This window comes from Myotis yumanensis, unplaced genomic scaffold (genome assembly GCF_028538775.1).
Source record: "Myotis yumanensis isolate MYYU_CA2020_CCGP unplaced genomic scaffold, mMyoYum1.0.hap1 SCAF_3, whole genome shotgun sequence".
Lineage (NCBI taxonomy): Eukaryota > Metazoa > Chordata > Mammalia > Chiroptera > Vespertilionidae > Myotis > Myotis yumanensis.
The window spans coordinates 197,375,440-197,400,496 of record NW_027223754.1 but is presented as its reverse complement, the minus strand read 5'-3'; the positions used below and the strand labels follow the sequence as shown (position 1 = coordinate 197,400,496).

At 42.0% G+C, this 25,057-nt stretch overlaps 1 protein-coding gene, 1 long non-coding RNA gene and 2 other non-coding genes across 7 annotated transcripts in view; 1 reads left to right on the top strand and 3 right to left on the bottom strand.

Moving 5' to 3' along the window:
* LOC139007439 (uncharacterized) overlaps positions 1-4,892 on the top strand; it is a 36,682-nt gene extending 31,790 nt beyond the window's left edge. Inside the window, exon 3 of the long non-coding RNA XR_011470853.1 lies at positions 4,614-4,892. This is a non-coding gene — a long non-coding RNA (uncharacterized lncRNA). The remainder of the gene's footprint in view (positions 1-4,613) is intronic.
* Positions 1-14,204, bottom strand: part of TMPO (thymopoietin) — a 34,245-nt gene extending 20,041 nt beyond the window's left edge. The window contains exons 1-2 of one of the 4 annotated variants that reach the window (XM_070410870.1): positions 13,666-14,204; positions 808-934 (exon numbers count right to left, since the gene is read on the bottom strand). In XM_070410870.1, coding sequence (XP_070266971.1) covers positions 808-934; positions 13,666-13,932 — 394 coding nt within the window. In that variant the 5' untranslated portion in view covers positions 13,933-14,204. The remainder of the gene's footprint in view (positions 1-807; positions 935-13,665) is intronic. The other 3 variants (XM_070410873.1, XM_070410872.1, XM_070410871.1) reach the window with 3 other exon arrangements.
* Positions 14,205-21,805: 7,601 nt separating this feature from the next.
* TRNAW-CCA (transfer RNA tryptophan (anticodon CCA)) lies at positions 21,806-21,877 on the bottom strand. Its single transcript has one exon. It is a non-coding gene; the product is annotated as a tRNA-Trp (tRNA).
* A 768-nt stretch (positions 21,878-22,645) lies between these two features.
* Positions 22,646-22,717, bottom strand: TRNAD-GUC (transfer RNA aspartic acid (anticodon GUC)). Its single transcript has one exon. It is a non-coding gene; the product is annotated as a tRNA-Asp (tRNA).
* Between the last annotated feature and the right edge of the window lie 2,340 nt (positions 22,718-25,057).

Below are 25,057 nucleotides of genomic sequence, written 5' to 3'. Positions count from 1 at the left end.
TGTCTGCTGGTAATTATATTAATAGGCAAATACTATCTACTTAGATACAGTTATTAAATAGAACAAAAGAAAGACGCATTCAAAATCCTTGTTTGCTCCTACGCCTATAGGAGAAAACAAACCCACAAATCTCCAGTGTTCAAACTTTCACATAACTTATAAGATCAAAATATGTAGAACTTTATCCTGAGGTTATATATTGCCATGACCTTCTAAAATTAAGGCATACTCAGCCTTGCAAAAGTAACCAAATGATGGCAATTCAGTATATTTAGTTCCAAGTTTTTTCTTTTTAGTTTGTTCAGGATATCATCTTCAATTCTAACCAAAACAAGACTTTTTATGATTCTTCCATGTGCACATATTAAATTGGTTTTTCTCCCATTAAAAATAAAAAGAGAAAAAAAGGTCCTTTTAATAACTGAAAATGCTAAGTATTGATTAACTTGAGTTTTATTAACAAGTCAATTACTAAATTACTGATTTAAATTACTTTGGCCAGTCATGTTACCTCAGATTTTCCTCCACTGACATGTCAGACACATATTACCACGTGTCTCACCAGGTAATACAATATGAGCACATATGAAACAATCTCAACACAGAGGTGAGGTAATCTTGGAGACTGTCTAGTCCAATTCCCTCATTTTATTTCCCTCATTTATAATTTAAAAAAAAGTAAGGTCCTGGTCATAGAAATGATTGGCAGAGTGGCCATTAAAACCCAAAATTAAGTGCTAGGTAAGAAGGAAAAACAATTTGGGGTACTACTTCACAGAAAAGATATTTAAAATTTTGTCAACTTACCCACAATAGGGCCAGGATTCACCCCATATTTCACAAGCTGATCCAGAAGATCTTCATTAGTGAGTTCAGTTACATCTAAGTCATCTTTATCTTCTAGTCTGGGTTTATCAGTTTTCTTTGTGGCTTTCTGTAAACAAAGTCCAGTTATCATTTCAATATGAATTTTAAAATGTTCACTCTATGTACAATGTATAAATAACACTTAGTACAATAAACATGGAAATTCACCTTCAAGTTGATTTATAGTTATATTAAGCCTCAGCTATTTGACTAAATTAAAAGTAACTCATTGTTTGGAGATATTTTCTAAGTTTGGTTATAATTACACAAACCTAGAAGCCAATCAACTCAATTTTACAGACATTTTTTGTTTGATTGATTTCAGAGGAAGGAAGAGGGAGAGATAAGCCCACAACCCGGGCATGTGCCCTTGACTGGAATCGAACCTTGAGTTCGCAGGCCGATGCTGTATCCACTGGGCAAAAGCAGCTAGGGCCAAACATTACTGTTAAAACAGTCAATGTGGGCTAACCTGTTTAAAGAGGAGGTGATGGCATGAAAAATTCAAACCAGTAAATGGACCGGATTTAAATATTTTCATCCAGATAACTGTAAATACAATTCACTACTGGCCTTTTAAAACATTTATAATATTTAAATGTTAAGTTAATCTAGGAGTTTAAGACTTTACCATAAATATGTATAAAAATGATTTCCTTTAAACAAACACATCAGAATTTACAAAGCCTAAGTGAATATTCTTCTCATACTATAATGACTTTAATAGCCAGTTTTTGACCCATGAAGGAAGTTAGGCACATCATTTCTGAAAAGCTTTTTTGCCATACTTAGTTCTATATGACCATTTCATTACGAATACAGTAGTCTGCCCTTATCCAAGGGATATATTCCAAGATCCCAGATCTATATGACCATCTCATTAAGAATACAGAAGTCTGGCCCTGGCTGGTGTGGCTCAGTTGGTTGGGTGTCGTCCCATGCATTGAAAAGTTGCCAGTTCGCTTCCTGGTCAGGGTAAATGCCCAGGATGCAGGCTCAATGCCTGGTAGGGTGTGTGCAGGAGGCAGCTGAATGACATTCTCACATCGACGTTTCCCTCCCTCTCCCTTAAAAAAAAAAAAGAAAAAAATTCCGCCCTTATCCAGTGGGTGCCTGACACTGCACATAGCACTGAACCCTATACATACACCATATTTTCCCCATCCATCCATCCATCCATCCATCCATCCATCCAAAAGCCCAGTGACCAGAATGACGATGGAATGACTGGTCGCTATGATGCACACTGTGGCGGACAACCAGCCCAATTTGGGCCCCAATCATCCCCCCAACCTCTCGCGGCCCCTCCCCTCAGCCAGCTCAGCCTGATTGGCAGCCCCAACCCCAAATGGGGGCGGGGCTGGCTGGCCAACCACCTGTGGCCCCTCCCCCTACCGACCCAGCCTGATTGGCCCCCATTACTGGCCAGACCCCACCCGTGCACAAATTTGTGCACCAGGCCTCTAGTCCTATATAATAAAAGGGTAATATGCAAATCAACTTAACAATGGAACAAATGGTCACTATGATGTGCACTGACCACCAGGGGGCAGACGCTCAATGCAGGAGCCGCTGAGCTCTGGTGACTTGGCAGTGGCAGCTCTCAGGTGATGCACCCCGGTACCAGAGAGGAGGGAGCCCGATTCCAGGGTGTGTCACCCAAGAACCGCCCTCTCGAAATCCAGGACTCCTCAGGGGATGCCAGTTTGGGGCCAATCCCCACAGGACAGGCCAAGGGACCCCACCTGCCAGAGGGACCCGCTCACTCTGCAGATGCCCTTCAAGCTGAGGTGCTGCCCCAGGTGCAGCCAGCAGGGGAGGGACCTCAGGAGGTTGGCTCCAGGGCCTGTCCAGCCCTTCTCGCCTAGTCCCACCCCACCCCGCCAGCCACCTTCTAATTAATTTCCTTTTAATGTGCACGAATCCGTGCACCGGGGCACTAGTACATATGTAACTATGAAAAAGTTTAATTTATAAATTAGGCACAGTAAGAGATTAGCAATAACTAAGAATAAAATAGAACAATTATAAGTACAGCATAATGAAAGTATATGAATGTGGCTTCTTAAAATATCTTAGTGTATTATTATATGTATAGCATAAATACATTGGACAAAGGGATGATTCATGTCCTGGGTGGGACAGAGCTAAACAGTGCAAGATTTCAGTCAGCATGCTACTCAAAACCGTGAAAAATTTAAAAATTATGTGTGAACTGTTTATTTCTAGAATTTTCATGTAATATTTTTAGACTGGCTAATCAAGGGTAACCAAGGGTAACTGAAACCATGGATAAGGGGAACACTATTATAGTTGAAAGAACATGGAACAAGGTTTGAGAGAAATTACAAAGGAATTTTTAAGAACAATTTAAGCAATGGCAGTATCTCCTGGAAAAACTGTGTAAACTTCCAATGGCTATTTAAATGGCCACAAATGTCAAAGTCAATGTAGGCCCTGATATTTAAGCAGAACAGTTAACACATAAAATATTTTATGCAAAAGGGCAAAAATCATAAAGTTGTATAAATTGCTTACTTTCCAATGATGGGGGGGGGGGGGGGTGAGTGGGAGGAGGGGAAATCACATTATTTGGCCATGGATTAGAATTTCTGCTTTTTTAACCAAATAAAAACTTGAATACTTTAATCAAATAAAAATTTGAAGACAAGATTATGAGACATTATTTAAAGAGAGCTGCTAATAAGAGCAATGATATCAATTTAAGGTAAATAATAAAAATTTGGCTGTGACAAGTTAGTGAGGGTACTTTCAGAAAGCTTTAATATACAAGGGTGGGCAAAAGTAGGTTTATAGTTGTGAGTATGCAAAAGTTTATTCTTGTATTATTATTTATTACTTATTGTATTTGTATTACAATTTTAAACCTACTGTTGCCCACCCCTGTACATACTGCACTTATCTTAAAGCAACCCCACACCTTGATATCAAAATAGTTGCCTAGAGCCTAAGAGTTCTATCTATCAAAGCCCTGAAGTCTCTTTAGACAAAACACTTTTAATCAAATAGACCTAATCCCGTGTTGATGATCTACTTGAATTTTCCAAAATGTGTGGATAGACTAGAAAGAAAAACTCCACTGTATAACATAAATACCTTAAAGAAAAACAATCAGGTACAGATTACTTGTAGATAATCCCTCCCACCATAAGAATGTTCAAACTCTACTATCAACAAAACATACAGGATATTTTACGGGCACAATCTGCAGTGTGGGGCATGCAGGAGGCGGCCAATCAATGGTTCTTTCTCATCAATGATGTTTCTATCTCTCTCACTCTCTATAATAAATGAAAATATATTTTTAAAAGTCCTACCCAGTATGAGTCCTAATCTTGGGCCTGAGAATCTGTATTTCAATGAGTATCAGGTGATTTTTGGATGCAGCATTTAATAACATAGCAGAAAGCAAAAGTCTTGTTATACTTATATTTTTCTCCCAAACATCTAAAATAAAGAGTGCCTGAGCCCTAGCCAGTTTTGCTCAGTGGATAGAGCATCAGCCTGCGGACTGAATGACCCCAGGTTTGATTCTGGTCAAAGACACATGCCTGGGTTGCGGTCTCGATCCTCAGTAGGGGGAGTGCTGGAGGCAGTTGAACAATGATCCTCTCTCATCCTTGATGTTTCTGTTTCTCTCTCTCTCTCTCTCTCTCTCTCTCTCTCTCTCTCTCTCTCCCTCCCTCCCCGCCCCTTCCTCTCTGAAATCAATAAAAATATATTAGAAAAAAAAGAAAAAGAAAAAGTGCCAGACTAGAGACCAAGATGGCGGCGTAGGTAAACACCGGAGACCGCTGCCGCAAACAACCATTTCAAAAATACAACTAAAAGACTGAACGGACATCACCCAGAACCACAGGTAGGCTGGCTGAAGAGAGACTCTACAACTAGAAGGAAAGAGAACAGCAAATCGAGGCTCAGAGGCGGCGCAGTGTGGAAAATACAAAGGTACCGAGGTGCGCGCGCAAAGCGGGCTGGTGGCTGAGGGCGCGGTTGTCGTTTTCTGTCGGGAGTGAGTCTCAGACTCTGGGCTCCAGATCCGGGCGAGTCTCTAGGGACCCAGACTCAAACGGGAGAAGCGGGATTATCCGGCATCAGTTGGAACCTGAGGGCAGCTTTCTCTCCGAGGTTTGCAGTGGCTGCCGGGGTTCTGAGAAGCAGAGCCTCTGGGAACGGGACTGAGCGTGGCCATAACTGCTCCCTCCACCCGCCCTGTTGATCCCGCCCCGCCCAAAGCCTGCGCACAGCCATTTGCCGATCGCCTCAAGCAAAGGCTGGATTAGCGCCTCCCCAGAAGGCAGACGTTTTCCATACAGCTGATTCCTACAGCCAGCCTGCCTGGGGGTCAAATCCCTCTAGTGTTAACTACAACAATTAAGGCTTGGCTAGAACAAGACTGCGCACAGAGACCACAAGGGGGTGCACCAAGAAAGCATAAAAGATGCGGAGACAAAGAAACATGACAGAAATGGAGGATATGGAGCTAAGAATCGCAATTTTGAGGGCTTGCCATAAATTTGTGCAGAGCCTCACGAAAACTAATGAGACCCTCGATGCTACGATAAAGAAATTAGAAAGTAAGCATACACGGACTGAAATAAAGAATATTATACCCAATAGCAGACCAGAGGAGTACAATAATCAAACCAAAGATTCGACAAAAAACACCCAATTGGAAAAGCAAAATGAAAAAAGAATCCGAAAGTGTGAAGATAGTGTAAGGAACCTCTGGGACAGCTTTAAGCGGTCTAATATCAGAGTCATTGGAGTGCCAGAAGATGAGAGACAGCAAGATATTGAAAACCTATTTCAAGAAATAATGGCAGAAAACTTCCCCCACCTGGAGAAAGAAATGGACTTACAGGTCCAAGAAGCGCAGAGAACCCCAAACAAAAGGAATCCAAAGAGGACCACACCAAGACACATCATCATTAAAATGCCAAGAGCAAAAGACAAAGAGAAAATCTTAAAAGCAGCAAGAGAAAGAGGCTTAATTACCTATAAGGGAGTACCCATACGACTGTCAGCTGATTTCTCAACAGAAACTTTGCAGGCCAGAAGGGAATGGCAAGAAATATTCAAAGTGCTGAATACCAAGAACCTACAACCAAGATTACTTTATCCAGCAAAGCTATCATTCAGAATTGAAGGTCAGATAAAGAGCTTCACAGATAAGGAAAAGCTAAAGGAGTTCATCACCGCCAAACCAGTATTATATGAAATGCTGAAAGGTATCCTTTAAGAAGAGGAAGAAGAAGAAAAAGGTAAAGATACAAATTATGAACAACAAACATGCATCTATCAACAAATGAATCTAAGAATCAAGTGAATAAATAACCTGATGTACAGAATGAACTGGTGATTATAATAGAATCAGGGACATAGAAAGGGAATAGACTGACTATTCTTGGGGGAAAAAGGGGTGTGGGAGATGCGGGAAGTGACTGGACAAAAATCATGCACCTATGGATGAACACAGTGGGTGGGGAGTGAGGGTGGAGGGTGGGGTGGGAGCTGGAAGGAGGGGAGTTATGGGGGGAAAAAAGAGGAACAAATGTAATAATCTGAACAATAAAGATTTAATTTAAAAAAAAAAAAAAAAAAAAGAAAAAGAAAAAGTGCCAGACACAGGTACAGGTACTTGATGTTTTGTTGAATGTATGAAAGTGTCACCTGGGGAGAAAAAAAGTCACATATTTTTTAAAATCCATTTTTTAAAAAATCTTTATTGCTGAATCGGTTTGGCTCAGTGGATAGAGCGTCAGCCTGCGGACTCAAGGGTCCCAGGTTCGATTCCAGTCAAGGGCATGTATCTTGGTTGCGGGCACATCCCCACTGGGGGGGCGTGCAGGAGGCAGCTGATCGATCTCTCTTCTCTCATCAATGTTTCTAACTCTCTATCCCTCTTCCTCTTCTCTGTAAAAAATCAATAAAATATATTTTTTAAAAAAATCTTTATTGTTGAAAATGTTACATATGTCTCCCCCCCATTGAACTCTCCCCACCTGCTCCCGCCCCCAAAAAATCCATTTGTTAAAGAAAAAAGCTTATCAAATCGAAGTAGGAAACCAACTCCCTTATATTTTCTTAAAATAATGAAAAAACGACAGCTGTACATAGAAATATTAGAGGTTAATACATTGGAATAAGGTAAGTTAAATTGAGCAGGGGTTCATAACAGGCTGCTTGATTTTTATTTATTTATTTTTAAAATATATTTTATTGATTTTTTTTACAGAGAAGAAGGAAGAGGGATAAAGAGTTAGAAACATCGATGAGAGAGAACCATCGATCAGCTGCCTCCTGCACACTCCCTACTGGGTATGTGCCCACAACCAAGGCACAAGCCCTTCACCGTAATCGAACCTGAGACCCTCGAGTCCACAGGCCGACGCTCTATCCACTGAGCCAAACCGATCCGGGCTTGATTTTTATTTTTAATTTGTAGGAAAATTTCAGAAAAGTAATGTCATTTTATGAAATGTCAACTTTAATAAGAATAAAAATTGGTAGGCAGGTAGTGTGGTATACATAATTATCAAGCCAGCAGTTTCAGTGAGGAAGAAACCATTAGTTGTACTGATTCCTGTCTTCAGAAAGCTTTGTTACTTTTAATTAAATCATGTTAATCTCTTAGTTACATTCATTCAAAAATACTTGGTACCTAGTAAGTGCCAGGCATTGTTCTCCAGTTTCTTCCCAACTACCAGGTGATCTCTAATATCCTTTTCAACTTTAAAATCCAACAGTTGGGATAGGAGGAGAAGGGTGTCCTAATATAAGGTGACAGGAGATGTGATTTTGGGTGGTGGGCAGAGTGTAATATACAGATCTTCTAACACAGAAACCCATACCTGAAACCTTATGTTCATGTTGACCAATGTCACCCCAATCAATTTAATAAATACATTTTTTTAAATAATAAAATAAGCCCTAGCCGGTTTGGCTCAGTTGATAGAGCATCCGCCTGCGGACTGAGGGGTCCTGGGTTCGATTTTGGTTAAGGGCATATGCCCAAGTTGCAGGCTCAATCCCCAGTAGGGGGCGTGCAGGAGGCAACCAATCAATGATTCTCTCTCATCACTGATGCTTCTATCTCCCTTCCTCTCTGAAATCAATAAAAATAATAATAATAAAATAAAATCCAACAGCTGTATAGTATCACCTAAGAGTTACTTATTTTGAAATCACTACCATTAGTAAAGATGCTGAAGTATAATAATTATTGTTATGAAACAGATTTTAGTGAATACTTATATACCAAGCTGCTTCCTAAGTACCTTGCATGTACTAAATTAATGAACAATAAAAATCCTATGATCCCTAGCCAGTTTGGCTCAGTGGATGGAACGTCGGCCTGCAGACTGAAGGGTCCCAGGTTCAACTCTGGCCAAGGGCACATGCCCGGGTTGCGGACTGGATCCCCAGTGGGGGCGTGCAGGAGGCAGCCAATCAATGATCCTCTCTCATCATTGATGTTTCTATCTCTACCTTTTCCTTCCTCTCTGAAATCAATAAAGATATATTTTTTAAAAATCCTATGAGAGCCCTAGCTGGTTTGGCTCAGTGGTAGAGCGTTGGCCTGTGGGCCAAAGGGCCACAGGTTCGATTCTGGTCAAGGGCACATGCCCAGGTTGTGGGCTTGAACCCCAGTGTGGGCCGTGCAGGAGGCAGCCGATCAGTGATTCTATCTCATCATTGATGTTTCTATCTCTCTCTCCCCTCTCCCTTCCTCTCTAAAATCAATAAAAAATATTAAAAAAAAAAAAAAAAAAAAAAAATCCTATGAGATAGATACTAATATTCCCATTTTACGAGAGAAAACTTAAGTACACTTTTGCATGGGTAACTCAGGCATTCTGCATAATATGCTGTATAGTAACACTTGAATAGACTATGTATACATCACTTTCACAAACCTACCTCACCCAATTCTGAAAAATATATTATGGTAACACTGTATTGTTCTGGCATTAAATAAAAACAAAGAAGTTTAGAAATCACATTATCTTATATAATAAAAGCCTAATATGCAAAGTGTCCGACCGTTCACTCGACCAGTCACTATGATGCGCACTGACCACCAGGGGCAGATGCTCCGACAGGTAGGTTAGCTTGCTGCTGGAGTCTGGCCAATTAGGGCTGGGGGAGACGAGCTGGACATGCCCTGGAACCCTCCCGTGGTCCCTCCCGGGCCCCAATCATGCACCGGTGGGGTCCCTCAGCCTGGCCTGCACCCTCTTCCAATCCAGGACCCCTCGGGGGATGTCAGCCGGTTTTGGCCCCATCCCCCGCAGGCCAGGCCGAGGGACCTCACCAGTGTACGAATCCATCCACCGGGTCTCTAGTAGTAGTAGTAGTAGTAGTAGTAGTAGTAGAAGAAATTGCTGAGTACTAGATACTTTCAGAAATGCAACCTGCTGTAAACCTTAACCTAATTAAGTAGCTACTAGATTATTTCTATTTTCCAAATGAAAACTGAGTATCCAATGGCCAATGTTCATTAAAAGTCATCTAAATAAGCAGCTGATTCAGAAGCCTGTACACTTAACACCTTATTGTAAAGTCTGATGGCCAATTTATGATTTAATTAATATGTACAACCATTAACATACTTTTGTTGTTAATCCTCACCGGTGGATTTTTTCCCATAGATTTTTAGAGAGTAGAAAGGAGGAGAAGAGACACAGAGAGGGAAACATCCTCCCACCTGGGGGATTTGAGCCTGCAACTGAGGTACATACCCTTGACCGGAATCGAATATGGGATGCTTCAGTCAGAGAGCTGATGCTCTATCCACTGAGCCAAACTGGCCAGGGCACATAGCATACTTTTTAATGTTTTGTTTCATGTCTTCAAATATTTCCTGGTAAGAATTCATAATCCTGACCAGAGCAAGATCATTCAAGAATGTTATGCTCTACTGGATTCAAAATTGCTACAGTGCTTTGCACCTTGGCAGTAACAGGTAGACTGCCAACTCTGTAAATGTTTATTTTTGTGACAACAATCTAGATCACCTCAACACCTAAAAATACTGGTAATCACCAAAATGCGTAAAATAAAAACCAAAACCAAATTTTGGACATGCAAACATTTTTGTCATGTTACATCAAATGAATCTGAGAGACCACAGCGATGACAGAAAACAATTGCTCAGGTAGTTGAGTGTTGTCCCTTGCACAAAAGGTTGCTGGTTTGGTTCACCATCAGGGCACATACATAGGTTACGGGTTCTATCCTTGGCCTGAGTGCATATGGGAGGCAACCGATGGATGTTTCTCTCACCTCATCTCTCTCTAAAATCAGTAAGAACATTCTTTTTAAAAATATTCCTCATAAACCCATGTTTAAGTGCTATGCCTCTGGCCAAATCCACAGTTTGACTTATTTTAAAATGTTAAAAATTCACCACCTAAAATATTTGCCTTTTCTGCAACTCTCAAACATAATTTGGCTTTCTCACAGATTGAAAATATTAAGAAATGTGAGTCTTGCCGAACCAGTTTGGCTCAGTGGATAGAGCATCGGCCTGCGGACTGAAGGGTCCCAGGTTAGATTCTGGTCAAGGGCATGTACCTTGGTTGCGGGCACATCCCCACTGGGGGGCGTGCAGGAGGCAGCTGGTCGATCTCTCTCATCGATGTTTCTAACTCTCTATCCCTCTCCCTTCTTCTCTGTAAAAAAAATCAATAAAATATATTTTAAAAAAAAGAAAGAAATGTGAGTCTAGCCCAGCTGGTGTGGCTCAGTGGTTAAGCATCAACCTATGGATCAGGAGATCATGGTTTGATTCCCCTACAGGGCACATGCCTGGGTTGCAGGCTCGATCCCCACGAGGGGCACTGCTGGAAGCAGCCGATCAATGATTCTCTCATCATTGATGTTTCTCTCTCCCTCTCCCTTCCTCTCTGAAATCAATAATAATAAAAGTTGCCCTAAGCGGTTTGGCTCAGTGGATAGAGCATCGGACTGCGGACTGAAAGGTCCCAGGTTCAACTCCGGTCAAGGGCATATACCTTGGTTGCAGGCACATCCCCAGTGTGGGGCGTGCAGGAGGCAGCTGATTGATGTTTCTCTCTCATCGATGTTTCTAACTCTATCCTTCTCCCTTCCTAAAAATCAATAAAATATGTATTTCAAAAAAAGTTAATTCTTCCCAAGTTCCCATTAAAAAAAGAAAGAAATGTGTCTATATTGTTACTATAAACAGGGATAACAATGACTAGAACATAAAATGTTATACACATAAAAGGAATGTTCAATAGAGAGTAATTTCGCTATTATAAATGCCAAGATGCTTTTCCTAGATATTCAAGATATTTTTCCTATGCCTGACAAACCTGTTTATTAGACTCCTAAGTTAAATTATAACCACTTTTACTTAATGTGCTTTAAAACAGATGATTTTAAATTTCTGCTTTTTATGATGTTATTAAGCAACTACCACTATTTACTTTTTTTTAAGAGACCATTATTTAAAAATATTTTTTTATTGACTTCACAGAGGAAGGGAGAGGGAGATAAAAACATCAACGATGATGCCCTAGCTGGTTTGGCTCAGTGGATGGAGCGTCGGCCTGCGGACTGAAGGGTCCGAGGTTCGATTCTGGTCAAGGGCATGTACCTTGGTTGCGGGCACATACCCAGTGGGGAGTGTGCAGGAGGCAAACAATATGTCCCTCTGACGACCTCACTGCGATGTTGCTAACCACCAACTCTTTTCCAGACTCCCTCCCTTCCATTCTCTAAAAATTAACAAAATATCCTCCATTGAGAATTAACAACAAAAAAGAATGCTTGGCCCTGGGTTAAGAATTAACAAAAAGGAATGTCTGGCCCTGGCCGGTTTGGCTCAGCGGATAGTGTCAGCCAGCAGACTGAAGTGTCCTGGGTTCGATTCCAGTCAAGGGCACGTGCTGGGTTGCGGGCTAGATCTCCAGTAGGGGGGGTGCAGGAGGCAGCCAATCAATGATTCTCCCTCTCATCCTTGACATGTCTAGCTCTCTCTCCCTTCCTCTCTGAAAGCAATAAAAATATATTTAAAAAAAAAAGAATGTTTGCACACCAGGATAGTGTTCTATAGAAGACCTGTGTTTTTGTTTTTTTTTAAGTGTGCTCATTTAAATGGAAAACATTTCATTTTCAGCCAAATCTTTACTGAAATAGTTTGAGCATTTCTTTTTCAGAGGGACTGGAGAAAAACAGGTAAGTGGTATGCTTTACTTCAAATGTAAATTTCTGGGGTTTTTTTTATGGAAGAGTCCAGTGGCTTTCTTCAAATCCACAAAAACAAGACATCAGAAACAAGAGGTCAGTCTTTTTTTGCTTATTTGTTTATTAGTTTTTTAATATATAGATTTATTTCAGAGAGGAAGGTAAAGGGAGAGAGACAGACAGACTGAGACTCAATGAGTATCATTGACTGGCTGCCTCTGGTACCGATCCATCTGCAACCCCATCAGCAACCTGGGCATGTGCCCTGACCAGAATCCAACGTGACCTCCTGGTTCATAGGTCATCGCTCAACCACTGAGCCATTCCGGCCCAGCAGTCGTTTATTTATTGAACAAATACAGACCTAGTACTACTATTTTCCAGGCACTGCGTAGGTTATAAGATTTTCAATTCTTGAAAGCCCAGGCTAAGATTTTCAATTAAATTTACATGTATCTATTACATCTTTCTTTCATTTCTATAGGATAGTCCAGAAAGCACATGAGATCGAAAACTGAAGTTAAACAACATAACTTCGAAAGAAGTACTTCTGAATTATACCAATAATTAGTAGCAACAGCTCCAAGCTCAATATTCTAAGTCTTACAAAGCATTGTCCCTTACATCAATCACTACTTTGAACTACATTCTATTAGGATTTAAAGTCTGGTAACTAGATAGATTCTTACCAGCAAAACCACCTATAGAAACCCACCGAACAAAACTCCCAAACTGTTTTCAAACAAAATATCCATTTGCTGGAGCCAATCTGAGATATTCCAAACTGTGACACTGACATAACAGAATGTCCTGAAATAAACGTGTCTCAATCATCCTAAGTCTTTGCTTTCCTCCTACAAAACTGACCAAAAACCAAAGCCCTTAAAAACCAGAATTTTAAAATGTTTGAGTGTCTAAGATAACCGCTTAACGGCGTCTTTTTAAAATGCTCATTTTAAGGTCCTCCACCAAAACATAGCCTGTTACTGGAAAAGAATAACACAAACAAGAAAAACATAAACGGTTCAAAAAGCCCTCCAGATTTAAAAAAAAAAACACACACATAAAAAGGCGGGAATTTATTTCAAATTTTGGGTTAGAAATTAGTATGCACAAATTGCCCTCCAGGGAGCGCTCCGAGACTCGGTTACCAGTCACCGCAGTTAAGAAAGCGGGAAAACGCTCGAAGGTAACCCGGGGCACTTTCGGGCTGACCCCCCCGGAGCGCTTTCGAAAAGGGCTCGGCAGTCCCCGCCCGAAGACCGTCGCGGCGGCCCGTCCAGCAACTCCGAGCCCCCAGCGCAGCCCCCGCGCACACGCGAACTTCACGCCTCCCAGGCACACTCAGCCCAGACGCCAACCCTGCGGCCGCGACTCCGGGGCTCTCCTCTCCAGCGCCCTCCCCTCCCGTGGCCTGCAAGCCCGCGGCGCAGGGCCCGCGTCCAGCCCCGCCGCCGGCCGAGGCCCGAGGGGGCGCCGAGGAGGGAGGACCGCCAGCGCGCGGCGGGGAGCGACAACCGCCAAACGGCCGCCTTTGTGGCCCGGGCCGGGCGCCCTTACCCTGCCGACGGCGGCGCGGCCGCGGCCCGCGGCGGCGAGGACCGGGGTGGGCTCGCGCTCCTCGTCGCTGGAGAAGTCCGGGGGCCCTTTGCTGTTGGCGCCGGCGGCGAGCGGCGGCCGGTTGCGCGCCGTGAGATGCTGCAGGTAGAGCTGCACGTACACGTCTTTGCGCTGCTCCCCCGCCGGGAGCGTCACATTGTTGGCCACCAACTCACTCTTCAACTTCTCCTTCGTCAGGACCGAGGGGTCTTCCAGGAACTCCGGCATCTCGGCGGCGAACCCCCTTCCCCGCAGCCGTCACTCCGGTGCTCACGCTGGCGCGCTCGCTCCTCGCCTGGGGTGAGGGCTGCTGCCTCCGAGCCTCACGGCTTCCGCTGGGGAGCAGCGCGCGGAGAAAAGAAAAGAAAAAAAACAAAAACGCGCACAGAAAGCAAAGCAAAAGGCGGACACAAAAGCCCCCGGCGCAGAACTGCGGACCAAGTGCAGCCCGCACCAACCCCAGCCCACACACGACAGCCAAGGAAAGCAGCCTGCTTCGCCCACGCCCCAAGAACGCGCGCCGCCATTGGCCGGCGGCCGGAGGAAGCGCGGCGCTGATTGGCCCGACGCCTCGCGCGGGTTCCATTAGCCGCGGCGCCCTGCGAGAGGCTGTGGAAACGCAGTTTAAAAGCCGCTCGGGCGGGAGCGCCGCGCCGGCCCGTTTCTGTTTCCCCTTTCTCCACCCTTCCCCTGGACGCTGATAAGGAACCAGTCGGGTTGCTTTTGTGCGCCGTTTCCTCCCCCCCACCCCCCTCCTGTATGGAGAAGGACCTTCCTCCCCGGGTCGGGCGCCCCCGAGCTGAGCTGCGGGGACCGCGGCTGGGCCTGCCTCACTCTTGGGACACGACCCGCGAAGAATAGCCGCAACCCCTCCTTCCCCAGCCGCTGGCCCCGAAGGGAAGGAGCAGAAGCGAGGCGTGTGTGCGGGCACGCATCGCCCTTGATTTACTTTCGAGTAAATGTAATACTCACGCCTTCACGTCTCGGCTTGGGAACGCTTCTTTTGTTCCCGAAACTCGGGGAAAGCCGGACCTGGACTACGGGGAACTTCAGATTGCCCATGAATTTGTGATAAAATTGTATTGTCAAGTATCCCATTTGCTTCTGACCCTGAAGGTGGGGGCATTAATAAGTTATTACGTGCGAACAGTTAGCTGGGTTTCCGCTGTCTTTCTGTTGGGAGCCGTCTCTGAGTTACCCTCCACCTGTATCTGACCACGGTTTAAACCTGACGTTTAGTGATTCAACAAAACGAAAGGAAACATTTCGGCATGCCTGAATGGGCGACTTAAGATAAGCGAGGTGGATGGATACACACTCGGTGTTAACCCTGCCCGGTGACTATGAGGAGGCCGGGAAACCCTAACCGGTTACTGAATCAAATCAAAACCTGGCAGAAGCTCAGAAACGTGTTACAATGAAAATATCCTCCTCAGAAATGCCATTGATGGCAAGTATCTGTACTTCTTAGGAACTTGTATATTTCACGATGCTTTCTTCCAAGAAAGGAAAGAAGCCGAGATTGGATCTAGGGTGTCTTAATCATTTACCCAGATTCTGATCTCCAAACTAGTTTATAAGCTGCTTTAAGGTGATTTTTAAACGTTTATCTGATTTCTGCATGGTTAAGTTCCAGTCGATTCAAACGCTTTCACTAAAAATGTTTCCTGTGGATTAAATCATTTTATTTTGTTCAAGAGGAGGAGACATTTCTTTTCATGAAAGGCTATTTTCCTAGAGGCAATTTTACTTTTTTTTTTTTTTTACAAACCTCAGTGTTTACATATATTTAAGCAATAGTATTAAACTTAGTAATACTAATTAAATATTGTGTTTTAATTAGCAAGCTTCTCTGAATACACTGAGTGGCAAAGGACCAAGCGTTTGCAGTACTGGTAACCTCACAAACGGAATTAATGCATATAGGACGGTCCCGAGGTGCATGGTGCCTGCCACAGGTCAGTTACTTCTTCCAGTGTAGTCTCAAGTTGTAATGGGCAGAGCAACCAAGTACTGAGCATAATCTCCGCAAGCTGTCCTGCTAAATCGTTAACCCTGCAAAGTTTGGCTCCGGCTTACCTGTACTAATAGTTTTGAAGAGGTAGGTTTTAGCTATTCTCACTGAAAAGTGTCGGAGTCACCAGAGCTAGACTTGATCTGACGGGAATGGTCTCCAAGCCGCTATGGTTTGATAATACCTGGGCAGCTGGTTGCTGACGTGGATCCTCAGAGGAGGTGGCAGGACCGACACTTAAGGATAATATTCTTCTCCCTTCATATGAAGTGAGGAAAGTACAATGCGGAAGTCACAGTGCCACCTGAGAGAATCACCCGAGGGTGCTACACGGGAACTCTGTTTCCATAGGGCCTTTGCACCAGAAATTTTCCAGACAGTGTAATCTTTAGAGGCAGTAATTCATCCTATTTTTACCACAAGCAAAAAAATAAAAATAATTACCTGTTGCGTCTGAAAGTTGTTTTAAAATATATTTTATTGATTTTTTACAGAGAGGAAGGGAGAGGGATAGAGAGCCAGAAACATCGATGAGAGAGAAACATCGATCAGCTGCCTCCTGCACACCTCCCACTGGGGATGTGCCCGCAACCAGGGTACATGCCCTTGACCTGGGACCCATGAGTCTGCAGGCCAACACTCTATCCGCTGAGCCAAACCAGTTAGGGCTGAAAGTTGTTTTAAATAGACGTAGCACTGTGCCCTATAGGCCAGTATTAAAGATAACTCACAAAGAACTACATTCTAGATGCCTGAAGTGTTCCCTGAGCAAAAGCATCATTTTCATTCCCTGTTATTGATCATCTCACCTTTTCTTTTCTGGGGACACTGATTAACAGGTTACTTGTGGACTCTACATTTCTCAGGAGACATAGTTGATGTCATAAGCTATCAGGCAAAGAGACTGCCTTTCTACATCATCCAGAAACTCGAGTTATCAAATTCAGACTTGGTATCATCCTAGGTACATCAGTATATCCCTTGCACTACTTTTTTTTAGGGATGAACCCAGGACCCTTGTCCACGGGTTGATGCTCTAACCACATAGGCACAAAGGCCATGGACTCTCTTCCTTCTTTACTGCTATCATTTATCAACCTCTTGGCCACTCTCCCTCAGAAATTATAGACTGTTGCTCCTTGCTCTAGGTTTTCCTCACCATCTCTTTTGTCTACATTGTGTGTGAATTCAACATTCTTACAGATGACCCATATACCACCAACACTTGGCCTCTTGGATGCTTGATCTCTCCATCTCCAAAAACTTGTTCCTCTATTCCAGTGGTTCTCAACCTTCTGGCCCTTTAAATACAGTTCCTCATGTTGTGACCCAACCATAAAATTATTTTCGTTGCTACTTCATAACTGTAATGTTGCTACTGTTATAAATCATAATGTAAATATCTGATATGCAGGATGGTCTTAGGCGACCCCTGTGAAAGGGTCGTTCGACCCCCAAAGGGGTCGCGACCCACAGGTTGAGAACCACTGCTCTATTCCATCACATCCATCCACTCCAGTGGTAAGAATCTGAACCCTGTCATCAATAGCTGTTTTACCTTTTAAATCTCAATTTCAAGCATGCCCGTTATCAATTGCTATCCTTCTCCCTTTGGCTCATTTATTGTACTCTCATTGACCTAAATGAGACTTCCAATCCATTAACTCCAACACTTTCAAAAAATCTATTATCCTGCTTCTGCAATCATATAATCATGTCCAACTCATCTGACTTAGATTCCCTGATCAATTCTTGTAACCAGTCTTTTACAAACTGTTTTAATTCTCTTACCCCAATGTCTCTGTCTTTCTTATTTGGAAGAACCTCAACCTTGCTTGGACTGAACCCTGCTGAAACCAACTTTCTCATTGCTTACAACCAAGTAACAAATATTACTGGAGAAAATCATACAACAGGGCTGGCTCGTTTTAAATTATGATGTCAGATCTCATAGGAGCACTCAACACTGGCTGGAAAAGCTAGTCATCTGGATTAATCATTCACACCTTCACTTCTCTCCTGCAAATCACTCACATGCCTTTCCCCACCTCTCCCCATTTTCAGCTGGTGGCCTTGCCTCATACTTGAGGAAACAGAAACCATCTATAGGGAATGCTTCAACTTCAGATGGTTAAATCTGCAATCATTTTCTCTTGCATCTTTCTTGTTTCAATGGAAGAGTTGTCCCTCTATCAGAGTGAATTCCACCACTTGAACTCTGGATCTCACACTTCTTTCTCAAGAATTTTATTCTTTCAGTCTTCTCCTGTGAAATTTCTGAATTAAAAAGAAAAAGATTGGCGTTTTATTTTGTTACATTCATCCAATATAAATAAAATTTTAAAATTATCTTTATGTTCATACTGGCATAGGTGTTGTTTTTTTAATCTTTACATGTTACAGCATTGATACCTAAAATCTTTAAAACAGTGTTAAAATATGTCTCTGTGAAGCCACAGCTATAAAAAGAAGTTGAAACCCTGGCTGGTAGTTCAGTTGATTAGAGCATCATCCCAGGTCAACAAAGTTGCTTGGTTTCATCCCAGGTGTTTCTCTCTCGCTCTCTCCTAAATCAATTTAAAAAATATTTTTAATTGATGTACTTTGTGAGAAAATTCTGCCAAAACATTTTTTTCTAAATCACTTGATAACTGCTTCCATTTTCCTTTTTGAAGTTCTTAATGCTATTAAATGTACTGCAGACTTTTTTGTTTTTTATTATCAAAACATTACATATAAAAATAACATTTTTCTTTTGCATAGGACTTAATTGTGAATTTAAGGGTGTCACCTCAAACAGAGCAGATGACGAAACACTAAAGGTCATAAAAGTCATGTTCTTAAATTTTTTTAATATGAAAGAATGTTCATGATACAGCAATAAGTAAAAAATAAACAAACAGACAAAAAAAAACCCAGAAAAAATAGAGAACCAATTAGGGCAGTGGTTCTCAATGTTGGCTGCACATTAGAATCACCTGGGAATCTTTTTAAAATCCTGATTGAGAACCACTGAATTAGGGTAAGATCTCAGTTCTATAATGAACTAAAGTATGTATGGATATGTGTATATTTAAAATATATACAAAAAAAGACTAAATGAATATAGACCAAAATATTTCTAGTAATTTCCTCTAGGTGTTGGGGCACAATGATTTTTATTTTTTTCCTTACGTATTTCTATATTTCCCAAGATTTTTAAAATGAATACATGATTTTATATCCATAACTACTTCTCTTTTTGAAACAGTGTGAGAAATCAGGTAATCACTTCGCTTTTCAAAATTCAGTCTGTTTTGCATTTCCAAAGGCTCCATTTTATCAGCTCATCCAGAGTATATCAGTCTTAGGTAACTGAAAATAACCTCAAAAGAGAAAGCTGGCATATTAAACAGGTGAAATAAATGCTCAAAGGACTCTGTACCAGTGAATAAATCCACTTGGAAGAATAACAGACTGGCATTTTTTTTTCGTGAAATAAAACAAAATCACATAGCTATCATCAGTATTTGGTAATTCAAACATGAATCTGTCTATTCCACAGCCACTTTCCTCACATCATTTCTATATAATGATCGCAGACGTTTAAGTTAAAATGAAGTGTTGGATTTTAGGTCTTTTCAAAGTTATAGCAAGTCAGCAAATTGGCCATTCTAAGAAACGACAGACATCCCAGTTTTAGAATCATAGCAGTATTAGTAATGATATGTATATACACTGCTTTACAAGTTAGTCTTTTATTTGTTCTCTTAGCAACTCTGTGAGTTAAGTAGGACCTCCAGTCTGGCCTTCCTGTATAGACCAGTGTTTCTCAAACATTAGTTTCCATCAGAATCACCTGGAAGGTCTGGTTAAAACTCAGGTTGCTAGCCCCGTCGCCAGCAGGTCTAGGGTAGAGCCTGAAAAATTGCATTCCTTACTTTTCCCCAGGATGCAGGTCTAGAAACATCAACTCTAGGTTGTTGCTTTTTTACATTCTTTGTAAAGCCACAGCCAACCATTCCACATTCTTGAATAATAGCTCAGCATTGCCTTCAGAATAACATCTAAATTAGGATAGTACACAATGAGTGATCTGAACTGTTTACCTCTACAGCTTTCTCTCTTTCTTCCTCGCCAGCCATACTGGAGAACTAGCGGTTCTCCAACAAAGCTGTATTAGTTTGCCAGGGCTGCCATAACAAAATGATTAACAACGTAATACAACCTGCTGGGACTACTTCACAAGAGTATGATTTTGTACAAATAGATAACATGCTCTGTTCAAGCTAAGATCAAGTATTGTTGCATGCAGATAATACGCTGTATATGCAAAGGTTGCTAGGGGGAGAAAGAACGTAAGTTTTGTTACAGACTAAGTTGTGTCCCCCTAAAATCCATAGGTTGAAGTCCTAAACCCCATTACCTCAATATGGGACTGTATTTGGAAATGAGGCCTTTTTAAGAGGTGATGAAGTTAAAATGAAACAATTAGAGTGGGCCCTAATCCAATCTGACTGGTGTCGTTATAAAAGGATGTAGTAGTACAGGGAAAAGACGGTGTGAGGATACAGTGAAAAGGTGGCCATCTATAAGCCGAAACAGGTTTCAGAAGAATCCAACCCTGCTGTCACCTTGATCTTGGACTTCTAAGCCTCCAGAACTGTCAGAAAATAAATTTCTATTGTTTAAGCTATTCATTCTGTGGTATTTTGCTACAGCAGCCCTTGAAAACTAATTTCAACCTCTATTTTTGTAGTTGAAGAAATCAGATCCCAAGAATATTAAGCGATAAGAGCTTGACTCAAAAAGGCATTGAAATATGTCCATTGGGTAAATAAATGCCTTAAAAATCACATAGCAAACTTTTCATTATTTTTCAAGATCTTCTATTATAAGGCCTTCTTGAACTACACATGGCAGAGTTAACGTCCCTATTTTAGCGACATCACACCACTCTGTTTATGCTACTTTCATGGCACTTATCCCCAAGTATTTCATGGTATTTGGTTACTTAACATATTTGTCTTACTGCTGGTCAAAAAACACACAAACCCATTTTTCCTCAGTGTATCCTTTTCCTCAGTGTTTTAGCACAGTATCAGGCTCATCATACTTGGCAGTCCATAAATATCTGTTGAAATGGATGATCTAATCTCAATCCAACCAAATAGGGGAAGGAAGAACTAACTACACAAAGTGAAAATACAGGGTCCAGCTCTACTGCTATATTAGGTTGAATCCTAAGAAATTAATATTTGGTATTTTCAAAACATTAAACAAAAAAAGTCAGGAAGTTTTATGAAACATATTAAATAAAAATCTAAAAATATTCATTTCTCATAGCCTTGCTATTTACTTTTTGCACAACAAATATTTGACACATGCCTGTAAGGAACTGTGTAGTAGTAAAAGTTCTGAAGCTTACGAAAGTGAATGAGTAATACAGTAGTTGAAAGTGGCTATCTGACTTGGCACCACTCATGAAAACATGGTGCACTGATGTATCACTTAAATTCAAGTTTATTTCCACCTTTATTATAAACATTTAGTGATGAGGGGGATCTGGAGTCAAGTCACCTGGGTTGTTATCTTGGGTGACCCTTGTTAGGTCACTCACTATTCCTGTGTGTCACAGTTTCATCTGTAAAAGTGGGGTATTAATCGCATGTTGTAAGGTTGTTTACAGTGTCTGGCACGCGGACTAAACCATGTAAACTATTATAATACTAAAAGTTAGACATTCTACTCTTTTTTTCTGGTTTTCAAAAGGCAAACGGGTCTAAAACCATCTTTGGAAAACCATCTAAGCACAGTTATATTGTACCGTGGACTGATGTTCCCACTAAAACACCCTTATTTTTACAATTACGTATGTTAAACGACAGAAAACTCACTTTCAAAGGCGAAACAGTACAAAAATCATGAGCCCTTCTGCGATCTATACTGAGTCTCGTCTCCTTGCAGAATAAGGGTTACTAGGATAACATTTGAACGAGGAAGATTTAATTCTAAAAGGTAAAGGCATTTTCAAAAAATGGCGGGAAGACATCTAGGTTTATAAGAAGCCAGTGGTTGAGGAGGCACAAAAGAAAAAAAAAAACGCCATGACCCCGACGTGATTCGAACACGCAGCCTTCTGATCTGGAGTCAGACGCGCTACCGTTGCGCCACGAGGTCCTGCTGGGCTGTGGCTCGCGCAGTTTCTTAGGACTCCGGTAACATGGCGTCTCTTTTGTACACCCCCGCGGTGCCCGCAGTTTTTCCCCTGCCCCTCCGTTTCGTGTCGGTCGAAGCCCAGGTCGGAGGTGGAGACTGATACCTTTACCACCAAGAGCTTCCTAACAGCTACCCCCCTACCTAGGTGGGGACGGAACTAGCGGAGGCCGGAGAAAGGAGTTTCCGTTTAGCCCAGTCCCCACGTTCAGAGGAAATCCGTCCTTCCTCTTCAGTAAGCGATTTCCGTTCTTACCCGCCCCGTTAGGGGCGGAGACTCCGCCCTCTCTCTCTCTCTCTCCCCTCCCCCCACGGGGCCCGCGAGCCGAGGTCGTGACCTTCCTCCGTTGTAATTTGGCGGGGCGCCACTGCGCACGCGCACGCCTTTGCCAGCCAGCGGCTGGGAGCAAGCCCAGAGGTCCGCCTGGGCGTTTTCTCCCCTCTCTTCTTCCTTTGCCAACAATATAAAGCGTTTGCTCTCAGTGTAGGCACTTATTTCATGGTGAGACTTAAGCTTAAAAGTCATCATTTAGAAAAGACACACAAAGAAATTAACAAAAAGTGAGTCTGTTGTATTTGTCAGCAATGTCGCGCAGTTGAATTACAAGGGAAATAGGGAGCGGAGGGAATAAAAATCGTCATTTAGAAAAGATACAATTACCAAACAATTAGCATATTGTTGGAATTACAAGGAAAATAGGGGAGAAAAGGGAATTAGTAAAAAGCTCCAACCTCCCCGTCGGGGAATTGAACCCCGGTCTCCCGCGTGACAGGCGGGGATACTAACCACTATACTAACGAGGAGCTGTTGCTGCTGGTCCTCCCAGGTTCCTCTTTAAAGCTTGTCAAGCTTTTTCCCCCGCCCTCTTCTCGTTTATCTCCTCTTCCGCCCACAACCCGGAAGTGTCAAAACGCAGTTACTCCTCTGCTAATTATTCTTTCTCAGTACTTTGGACTCGTCGGGGAAAAGAGTTAATAAATGGGCGCGAATAAATGAAACAAAATGTGCTTCCAATTTTAGGGGTGGTGTATTGTTGAAAGTAGTTTTCCGGGTTCTTAATGTTCTCCGGATAATTTAGGCTGCAGGCAGGAGGTTTTTGTTTTAAATAGTGAGCAAGAATATATGAATTGAAGCAGAGCTTTACTTTCTCACATTTACATTCTCATTCTGAAGTCGAAGTTCAAGGATATCATATGGTTGTCAAATGTCCGGGTTGTCACACAGTCCAATGCCTCTTCAGTTTGTAAGCTTTTGGGACACAAAAGGGCTCACGCATTTGGCCAGCTGAAGCCGAATGGAATTTTATTAGCCGATTTTTCCTGCATTTGGGGCCCTTATGCGTGTACAGTTATTTGAAAATGACAAAAAAACACGTAAATTGTTAATATAATAGATTTAAATAATTCACAAGAATATGCCATTGATTAAATACAGGGTTAGAAGAATGGGTTAATAGAATAATTTGTATCATCTTGAGCCTTTTCATAAACAGTATCAAGCCTCTTGCCAGGGGGACCAGGAGGGCCTCATGTACATATAAAGATTTCACATGATCTCTAAATAAGCGAATTTAAAGTTACAAACTGAGATAGTTGAAAGTTTTCATTATGGAAAAACTTTTGTGTCCTAAGTAAGTCATTCCTTGTAGTGTACTATGAACTATATTAGTTTGAGAGACCATAGGTTACATGCTATTTTCCACCAAATGAATGAGATTGTTTGCTGAAGGCATTAAAATAGGGAAAAATTTGAGGGCACTTTGGCATTATTTTTCACTCTTAAAATTAAATACCCCAAAAGTCTCAATAAAACTCAGTGTCTTGGAGTTTTCTTCTGTTTCTGATCCTCCAATAACCTGTGAGTTCCAAAGTCACTATAATAACTATGCTGATGTCCTCCTCCTGGTAAGATTGAAGAGACTTGAAGAGACTTGCTACAGGTTTCTCAGTTGTCAAAGCCACAGGGAAGGGGGAACCTAGGCTTCCTGACCTGCCTGTGTGTCCCTGTCCCCCCGACCCCCTCCCAAGTGCCTCGCTTGGGTAGAGGAGGCTTAGGCTTAATTTTTTTCCCCCTTCAGAAGAGACTCCACCCTTTCCACCTAGGCTCAGGTGAAGCTATGTCCGTGTTCCTGCATGTGTTGTTACTGCGCTTCTTTATTCCTCGCTAGGGAAATGAAGAAGCAGCCTGAGTCAGCAGAAGTCCTGGAGCAGGGAACTCAGCACCTGCTGTCCATTTTCCTAAAATGGAAAGGAAAAGAGAGTAATTAACCCGAACAGGGTAAGGGAGCTGAGAGATTCCTCACTGTCAGCTCTGCGAGAGAGTAAAGGTTAAAATCTGACTGGCAGTACAGAAAGCACAGAACTCTCCTTGGAAGTAAATAGCATGATGGCAATTGATGTTGTTGAAAGTTTCAAATCTTACCCACCTAAAACTGTATGGCTTATCACAGTTTGCAAAATCATTCACATTCATTTTATTTTCTCAACAACCAGTTAAGCCTGAAAAGGAGTGAAAATTAAGTGAAGTCAATCCAGCTTCTCCCATTATTTCAAACCAGTTAAACCTGCAAGTGAGGACAAGCGCTTCATTTCTATTTTACAGATGGATAAAGAGATTCATACAGGTACGAAGTGGAGAGAGGCCAGGAACCACTCAAGCTGTATACATACAGGATGTCCCCCAAACTAAAATCGTGTATACAAAATTTGAATGATTATTAAGTCAGGGTTTATTAGCATACCGTTCATTTTCAAAATTTAAAAGAATCTACAGAAATGAATACATTTTGTTATTGTTGTTAATGCCTGTTTTCAAATTGATGACTGTTCTGGTCCAGGCAGTGCTGATAACTCGAAGCAATGGAATAGCAAATATCAAGAATCATTTCGTTCGGTATTTGTGTGCTTTTAATTCATCGACAGTTACCAGTTTTGTACTGTAAACTTTATCTTTTATGTATCCCCATAAAAAAGTCTAGTGGCACTTTAGGATAAATTTTCTGTGTTCAAAGCTTAATCTGGCTTCACCCATTATTTCAAACCAGTTAAACCTGAAAAGGAGTGAAAATTAAGTGAGTTATCAGCTGCTAAAGTGTGTATACATAGGAAGCTACTCTAGGGTTTTGAACAAAGAAATGACATGGT